General features: G+C 48.8%; 1 protein-coding gene across 1 annotated transcript; it reads left to right on the top strand.

Annotated features, from left to right (window-relative positions):
* The first annotated feature begins 488 nt into the window (after nt 1-488).
* On the top strand, nt 489-8313 carry LOC128950589 (spermatogenesis-associated serine-rich protein 2-like). Its single transcript, XM_054295456.1, has 6 exons — nt 489-544; nt 1083-1142; nt 3881-3989; nt 4937-5039; nt 6309-6588; nt 8274-8313. Exons 1-6 carry the CDS (start codon nt 489-491, stop codon nt 8311-8313), a joined length of 648 nt encoding a protein of 215 aa, XP_054151431.1.
* The last annotated feature ends 679 nt before the right edge of the window (nt 8314-8992 follow it).

Raw genomic sequence — 8992 nt, 5'->3', positions numbered from 1 at the left:
AAAAAATGGGGAAAATCCCTGAAAAAATGGGGAAAATCCGTGAAAAAATGGGGAAAATCCGTGAAAAAATGGGAATTCTGGGGAAAAAAAATGGGAATTCTGAGGGGGGGAAAATGGGGGAAAAATGGGAATTTTGGGGGTTTGGGATGGAGAATTCCCTGCGCAGGGTGAAGGGAGCGTTCGGGGAGATCCAGAGCTGGTCAGGAAATGTGGGAATTCTGAGGGAAAAATGGGGAAAATCCGTGAAAAAATGGGGGAAATCCGTGAAAAAATGGGAATTCTGAGGGGAAAAATGGGGGAAAAATGGGAATTTTGGGGGTTCGGGATGGGCTGGGATGGAGAATTCCCTGTGCAGCGTGAAGGGAGTGGTCCGGGGAAATCCAGGGAATTCTGAGGGAAAAAATGGGTGAAAAATGGGAAAAATCCAGAAAAAAAAGGGAATTCTGGCGGTGAAAATGAGGGAAAAATGGGAATTTTGGAGGTTCGTGATGGGCTGGAATGGAGAATCCCCTCTGAAGGGGGTGTTTGGAGAGATCCAGAGCTGGTCAGGAAAAATGGGAAAAATCCAGAAAAAAAAAAAAAAAAAAAAAGGGAATTCTGGGGGGTTTGGAATGTGGCAGTTTGGGAATTCCAGAACGCAGGAATTTGGGATGGGCCGGGATTGGGAATTTGGGAATTCCGGGGGGTTTGGGATGGGCTGGAACCGCCTGGCTTGAGGGGATGACAGAAAAACGGAATTTTGTGGGAATTTTGTGGGAATTTTGTGGAATTTTGTGGGAATTTTGTGGGAATTTTGGGGAATTTTGTGGGATTTGAGCAAATTCCTCCTCCTGCTCCTCCCAGCCCCAATTCCCGATTTTCCCGCGGCTCCGGCGCCCCCTGGCGGCGAATCCCGGAATTCCCGCCGAGCTTTCCCTGCCCTTCCCTTCCCACTTTTCCTATTTTCCCTGATTTTTCCCCATTTTTTCCCATTTTTCCCTGGTTTTTTTCCCTGTTTTTCCCACTTTTCCCCCATTTTCTCCTGTTTTTTTCCCTGTTTTTTCCACTTTTCCCCCATTTTTCCCCTCTTTTCCCCCCTCCAGCCTCATGGACCGGGAGGTGGCTCTGCTGGCCGAGATGGACAAAGTCAAGGGCAGAAGCAAGTGAGGAGAATTCCCAAAATTCCCAAATTTATTCCCATTTCAGTGGCCCTGAGGCAGTGCAGGGCTGGAATTCAATGTTTTATCCCAAATTCCCACTGTTTTATCCCAAATTCTCAGTATTTTATCCCAAATTTCTGGGGTTTTTTTTCCCGCAATTCCAGGTGTTTTATCCCCAAATTCCCAGGTTTTATCCCAAATTCCCAGGTTTTATCCCAAATTCCCAGTGTTTTATCCCCAAATCCCAGGTTTTCTCCCAAATTCCCAGTTTTTATCCCAATTTTTACCCCATTTTTCCCAGTGGATCTCCTGTCCCTGCAGCAGCACCGGGTTGGGATTCCCAGTGTTTCATTCCCCAATTCCTGATGTTTATTCCCAAATTCCCAATGTTTATTTCCAAATTCCCAATGTTTTATCCCAAATTCCCAATGTTTTATCCCAAATTCCAGTGTTTTATCCCCAAATTCCCAGTTTTTATTCCCTAATTCCCAGTTTTTATCCCATTTTTCCCTGGTTTTATTCCCAGTGGATCCGCTGTCCCCTGTGGCAGCGCCAAGCTGGAATTCCCAGTGTTTTATTCCCCAATTCCTGATGTTTTATCTCAAATTTCTGGGTTTTTTTCCCCAATTCCCAGCTTTTATTCCCAAATTCCCAATGTTTTATCCCTAAATTCCCAGTTTTTATCCCAAATTCCCAGTTTTTGTCCCATTTTTCCCCCATTTCTCCAGTGGAGCTGCTGTCCCTGCGGCAGCTCCAGGCTGGGATTCCCAGTGGTTCATTCCAAATTCCCAATGTTTATTTTTCCCCAAATTCCCAATGTTTATTTCCAAATTCCCAATGTTTTATCCCAAATTCCCAGTTTTTATTCCCTAATTCCAGTTTTTATCCCGTTTTTTCCTGGTTTTATTCCCAGTGGATCCGCTGTCCCTGCAGCAGCGCCGGGTTGGGATTCCAGTGTTTTATTCCCCAATTCCTGATGTTTTATCCCAAATTTCTGGGGTTTTTTCCCCAATTCCAGGTGTTTTATCCCAGATTCCCAGTTTTTATCCCAATTCCCAGTGTTTTATCCCAGTTTTTATCCATAATTCCCAGTTTTACCCCATTTTTCCCAGTGGAGTTGCTGTCCCTGCAGCAGCACCGGCCTGGGACTCCTGGTGTTCTATCCCAAATTCCTGATGTTTTATCCCAAATTTCCGGGGTTTTTTCCCAAATTCCCAGTTTTTTGTCCCAAATTCCCAGTTTTATTCCAATGTTTTATCCCATTTTCCCCATTTCCCAAGTGAGCTGCTCTCCCTGCGGCAGCGCCGGGCTGGAATTCCCAGTGTTTTATCCCAAATTCCTGATGTTTTATCCCAGTTTTTGTCCATAATTCCCAGTTTTTGTCCATAATTCCCAGTTTTTATCCCAATTTTCCCCATTTCCAGTGGAGCTGCTCTCCCTGCGGCAGTGCCAGGCTGGAATTCTCGGTGTTTTATCCCCAATTCCTGATGGTTTATCCCAGTTTTTGTCCCAAATTCCCAGTTTTTGTCCATAATTCCCAGTTTTTATCCATAATTCCCAATGTTTTATCCCATTTTCCCCATTTCCAGTGGAGCTGCTCTCCCTGCGGCAGCGCCGGGCTGGAATTCCCGGTGTTTTATCCCAAATTTATTGTGTTTTATCCCAAATTCCTGATGTTTTATCCCAGTTTTTATCCATAATTCCCAGTTTTTGTCCATAATTCCCAGTTTTTATCCCAATTTTCCCCATTTCCAGTGGAGCTGCTCTCCCTGCGGCAGCGCCAGGCTGGAATTCCCGGTGTTTTATCCCAAATTTATTGTGTTTTATCCCCAATTCCTGATGTTTTTTCCCTAAATTCCCAGTGTTTTATCCCAAATTCCCAGTTTTTATCCCAAATTCCCAATGTTTTATCCCAGTTTTTATCCCCCAAATTCACAGTTTTTATCCCAAATTCCCAATGTTTTATCCCATTTTCCCCCATTTATTCCCAGTGGATCCGCTGTCCCTGCGGCAGCGCCGGGCTGGAATTCCCAGTGTTTTATCCCAAATTTATTGTGTTTTATCCCCAATTCCTGATGTTTTATCCCAGTTTTTGTCCATAATTCCCAGTTTTTATCCCAATTTTCCCCATTTCCAGTGGAGCTGCTCTCCCTGCGGCAGCGCCAGGCTGGAATTCTCGGTGTTTTATCCCCAATTCCTGATGTTTTATCCCAGTTTTTGTCCATAATTCCCAGTTTTTGTCCATAATTCCAGTTTTTGTCCATAATTCCCAGTTTTTGTGCCGTTTTCCCCCATTTCCAGTGGAGCTGCTCTCCCTGCGGCAGCGCCGGGCTGGAATTCCCAGTGTTTTATCCCAAATTTATTGTGTTTTATCCCAAATTCCCGATGTTTTATCCCAGTTTTTGTCCATAATTCCCAATGTTTTATCCCATTTTCCCCATTTCCCCAGTGGAGCTGCTCTCCCTGCGGCAGTGCCAGGCTGGAATTCTCGGTGTTTTATCCCCAATTCCTGATGGTTTATCCCAGTTTTTGTCCCAAATTCCCAGTTTTTGTCCATAATTCCCAGTTTTTGTGCCATTTTCCCCATTTCCCCAGTGGAGCTGCTCTCCCTGCGGCAGCGCCAGGCTGTAATTCCCAGTGTTTTATCCCCAATTCCTGATGTTTTATCCCAGTTTTTGTCCATAATTCCCAGTTTTTGTCCATAATTCCCAGTTTTTATCCCAATTTTCCCCCATTTCCAGTGGAGCTGCTCTCCCTGCGGCAGCGCCGGGCCGAGCCCTGCGGGAGCTGACGGAGGCGGCCCCGGGGATGTCGGAGGAGCAGCTGCAGGAGCTGAGGGCTGACATCAAGGTGAGCCCGCAATTCCAGACCAAATTCCATAAAAATTCCAACCCCAATCCCATGGGAATTTCAGCCAATCCCTTGGGAATTCCTGACCCCAATCCCGTTAAAATTCCAGCCCAAATCCTATAAAAATTCCAACCCCCATCCCGTGGGAATTCTCACCCCGTTCCCATTGGAAATTCCCATTTTCCCCATTTGCTTGGGAATTTCTGTTTTCCCAGCCCCATTCCCATGGAAATTCCAGTGGGAATCCCCATTTTTTCCTGCCCCGTTCCCATGGGAATTCCCATTGTTTCCTTGCCGCATTCCCACGGAAATTCCAGTGAGAATTCCCATTGTTCCCCTGCCCCATTCCCAGTGGGAATTCCCATTGTTCCCCTGCCCCGTTCCCAGTGGGAATTCCCATTGTTCCCTGCCCCATTCCCAGTGGGAATTCCCATTGTTCCCCTGCCCCATTCCCATGGAAATTCCCATTTTCCCTGCCCCATTCCCAGTGGGAATTCCCCATTTTCCCTGCCCCATTCCCATGGAATTCCCATTTTCCCTGCCCCATTCCCAGTGGGAATTCCCATTTCCCCTGCCCCATTCCCATGGAATTCCCATTTTCCCTGCCCCATTCCCAGTGGGAATTCACATTTTCCCCATTCCCAGTGAGAATTCCCCATTTCCCCTGCCCCATTCCCATGGAAATTCCCATTTTTCCTGCTCCATTCTCATGGGAATTCCCATTTTTCCCTATTCCCAGTAGGAATTCCCATTTCCCCTGCCCCATTCCCATGAAAATTCCCATTTTTCCCTGCCCCATTCTCAATGGGAATTCCCATTGTTCCCCTGCCCCATTCCCAGTGGGAATTCCCATTGTTTCCCTGCCTCTTTCCCAGTGGGAATTCCCATTTTCCCTGCCCCATTCCCATGGAATTCCCACAGAAATTCCCATTTTTTCCCGTTGCCAGCACTTTGTGAGCGAGCGCAAGTTCGATGAGGAGCTGGGCCGGGCCGGGCGCTTCGGCTGCGACCTCGAGGCCCTGAGGGGCAGCATCGGCGCCTTCGGGCAAGGTGGGGCTGCAATCCCAAAAAAAACTGGGAATTCCCAAAAAATCCCATGGAAAAATCCCATGGGAAAAACTGCCCTGAGAGTGGCCCCGGCCTTCGGGCAAGGTGGGTCCAGAATCCCAAAAAAATGGGAAAAAACTGGGAAAATCCCGGGAAAACTGCCCTGAGAGTGTCCCTGGCCTTTGGGCAAGGTGGGTCCAGAATTCCCAGAAAAACTGGGAAAAAACTGGGAAAATCCCTTGGGAATCTGCCCTGGGAGAGACCCCAGCCTTCGGGCAAGGTGGGCCTGCAATTCCCAAAAAAAAAAATTGGAATTCCCAAAAAATCCCATGGACAAACCTGGGAAAGCTGCCCTGGGAATGTCCCTGGCCTTCGGGCAAGGTGGGGCTGGAATTCCCAAAAAAATGGGAAAAAAATTGGGAAAAATCCTGGGGAAAACTCATAGGAATCTGCCCTGAGAGTGGCCCCGGCCTTCGGGCAAGGTGGGGCTGGAATTCCATAAAAACCTGGGAATTCCCAGAAAATCCCATGGAAAAACCCTGGAAAGCTGCTCTGGGAGAGACCCCAGTGTTCGGGCAAGGTGGGTCCAGAATTCCCAAAAAAAAGGGAAAAAACTGGGAAAATTCCAGGAAAACTGCCCTGGGAATGTCTTCGGGCAAGGTGGGGCTGGAATTCCAAAAAATCCCAGGAAAAATCCCTTGGGAATTTCTCCTGATCTGGTTAAGGCAGGTCTGGAGTCTCCCACTTGGAGCCCGGCCCCATTCCCAGTGCTCCCAGTGCTCCCAGTGCTCCCAGTCCCATTCCCAGTCCCATTCCCAGTGCTCCCAGTGTTCTCAGCCCCATGAATCCCAGTCCATTCCCAGTGTTCCCAGTGCTCCCAGTCCCATTAATCCCAGTCCCATTCCCAGTATTTCCAGTCCCATTCCCAGTTCTCCCAGTGCTCCCAGTCCCATTCCCAGTGCTCCCAGTCCCATTCCCAGTATTCCCAGTCCCATTCCCAGTATTCCCAGTCCCATTCCCAGTTCTCCCAGTGCTCCCAGTCCCATTCCCAGTGCTCCCAGTCCCATTCCCAGTATTTCCAGTCCCATTCCCAGTTCTCCCAGTGCTCCCAGTCCCATTCCCAGTGCTCCCCAGTCCCATTCCCAGTATTCCCAGTCCCATTCCCAGTATTTCCAGTCCCATTCCCAGTTCTCCCAGTGCTCCCAGTCCCATTACCCAGTATTCCAGTCCCATTCCCAGTATTCCCAGTATTCCCAGTCCCTCTCTCCGCAGTTTCCCACCCCAGGCCCAGCTATTCCAGCCGCTCCCGCTGCAGCTCCAGCCCCGGATCCACAGCGGGATCAGCAACAACGGGATCAACAACGGGATCAACAATGGGATCAACAATGGGATCAACCACAACATTCCCAACGGGATCAACATTGGGAGCAGCCCCAGGATCCCCCCCAGGAGCCCCAGAATTCCCAACGGGATCGGGATCGGCTCCGGGATCGGCCCCGGGATCCCCCCAGGGCGGCGCCGCCCCAACGGAGCCACCCCCCCGAGCCCACAGGTGGGATTGGGATTGGGATTGGGATTGGGATTTGGGATTTGGGATTGGGATTGGGATTGGGATTGGGATTGGGATTTGGGATTTGGGATTTGGGATTGGGATTTGGGATTGGGATTGGGATTGGGATTGGGATTGGGATTTGGGATTTGGGATTTGGGATCATTTCCCAGGGTTTGGGCATTTCCCAGGGTTTGGGATTTGGGATTTGGGATCATTCCCAGGGTTTGGGGTTTGGGATCATTTCCCAGGGTTTGGATTTGGGATCATTTCCAGGATTTGGGATTTGGATCATTCCCAGGGTTTGGGATTTGGGATCATTTCCAGGGTTTGGGATTTGGGATTTGGGCTCATTTCCAGGATTGGATTTGGGATCATTTCCCAGGGTTTGGGATTTGGGATCATTCCCAGGGTTTGGGATTTGGATTTGGGATCATTTCCAGGATTTGGGATTTGGGTTCATTTCCCAGGATTTGGGATTTGGGATCATTCCCAGGGTTTGGGATTTGGGTTCATTTCCCAGGGTTTGGGATTTGGGATCATTCCCAGGGTTTGGGATTTGGGATCATTTCCCAGGGTTTGGGATCATTCCCAGGGTTTGGGATTTGGATTTGGGATCATTCCCAGGGTTTGGGATTTGGGATCATTTCCAGGATCTGGGATTTGGGTCCATTTCCCCTTCTCCCGCAGCCGCCCCAGCGCAGCCGGAACCCCCCGGGAGCAGCCGGAGCCCGCCCGGAGCCCCAGCGCCCCCCAGGGACCCCCAAAAACCCCAAAAACCCCAAAAACCCAGAGAACCCCAAACCCCCCGAGAACCCCAAAAATCCCAAAACCCCCAAATCCCCCGAGAACCCCAAAACCCCCAAATCCCCCGAGAACCCCAAACCCCCAGGGGACCCCAAAAACCCCGAAAATCCCAAACCCCCCAAAAACCCCGAAAATCCCAAACCCCCCAAAAACCCCGAAAACCCCAAAAACCCCAAAAACCCCGAAAACCCCAAATCCCCCAAACCCCCCGGGGACCCCAAACCCGCCCGGAGCCGCCCGGGGCCGCGCAGGAGCCGCCCTGAGGGGGCCAATGCCTGAACCCCAAAACTGGGGATGGGGTTTGGGGTCCCATCCTGGGAACGTTTACACACCCCACTGTGCCATTCCCCCTTTTTTCCCATTTTCCCCCCTTTTTTCCCCATTTTTTCCCCTCTTTTTTTCCATTTTTTTCCCAATTTTTCCCCTTTTTTCCCCATTTTCCTCCCATTTTTCCCCTCTTTTTTCCCCTTTTTTTTCCCCATTTTCCCCCATTTTTTCCCCTCATTTTCCCCCCTTTTTCAATTTTCCCCCTCTTTTTTCCCCCCTCTTCCCGTCTTTTTCCCACTGGGATTTTTGGGCTTTGCTTTTGTCCCAATCCCAAAATTTTTCCCCCCCCAAAAAATTCCCAAAATCCCAAAATCCCAACCCCAACCTCGCGCTGGCAGCGAATGGGGAGAAAATTTGGGATTTTGGGGAAAATTTTGGGGGGAAATTTGGGATTTTGGGGGCAAAATTTGGGATTTTGGAGAGGGGAAATTTGGGATTTTGGGGGAAATTTGGGATTTGGGGGGAAATTTGCGATTTTGGAAAGGGGAAATTTGGGATTTTGGGGGAAATTTGGGATTTTGAGGGATAAAATTTGGATTTTGGGGTCTCCCAAGATCTGGGATGTCCCTCAGGAATTTGGGATGTTCCCTGTAGGATTTGGGGGGGGTCCCTTCATTCCTGACCCCCCAAATTTGGGAATTTTCCCATTGGAATTTGGGATTCCCCTTTGGAATTTGGGATTTCCATTTGGGATTTGCCCCCCAATATTTGGGATTTTTCCCTTTGGGATTTCTCTTTGGGAATTTCAGATTTCCCTCTGGAATTTCCCTTTGGAATTTGGGATTTTTCCCCCCAGAATTTGGGATTTTCCCTTTGGAATTTGGGATATTTTTTTTGGGATTTCCCTTTGGGATTCAGGATTTCCATTTGGGATTTTCCCCCAAAAATTTGGGAATTTTCCCTTTGGGATTTGGGATTTCCCCCTCCCCAGTATTTGGGATTTTTCCCTTTGGGATTTCTCTTTGGGAATTTCAGATTTCCCTCTGGAATTTCCCTTTGGAATTTGGGATTTTCCCCCCAAAATTTGGGATTTTCCCTTTGAAATTTGGGATTTTTTTGGGATTTCCCTTTGGGATTTGGGGTTTCCCTTTGGGATTTCCCTTTGGGATTTGGGATTTCCATTTGGGATTTTCCCCCCTGAATTTGGTATTTCCCTTTGGAATTTGGGATTTCCCTTTGAAATTTGGGATTTCCTTTTGGGATTTGGGATTTTCCCCCCAGAATTTGGGATTTCCCTTTGGAATTTCCCTTTGGAATTTGGGATTTTTTTGGG

Source organism: Melozone crissalis, unplaced genomic scaffold (assembly GCF_028551555.1).
Source record: "Melozone crissalis strain CALT ecotype California unplaced genomic scaffold, PUWL_Pcris_2 ptg000741l_1, whole genome shotgun sequence".
NCBI classification, from domain to species: Eukaryota; Metazoa; Chordata; class Aves; order Passeriformes; family Passerellidae; genus Melozone; species Melozone crissalis.
Note: the sequence above shows the minus strand (reverse complement) of the source record. Positions and strands in the feature narration are given on the sequence as shown.

Bases quoted from the DNA above. Each gene is read 5' to 3' on its own strand.
- LOC128950589 (XM_054295456.1), top strand. From the start codon at position 489: ATGGGCTGGAATGGAGAATCCCCTCTGAAGGGGGTGTTTGGAGAGATC. The intron at 3,990-4,936 runs GTGAGCCCGCAA...TCCCGTTGCCAG, and splicing joins AGCTGAGGGCTGACATCAAG to CACTTTGTGAGCGAGCGCAA. The intron at 6,589-8,273 runs GTGGGATTGGGA...GGGTCTCCCAAG, and splicing joins CCACCCCCCCGAGCCCACAG to ATCTGGGATGTCCCTCAGGA.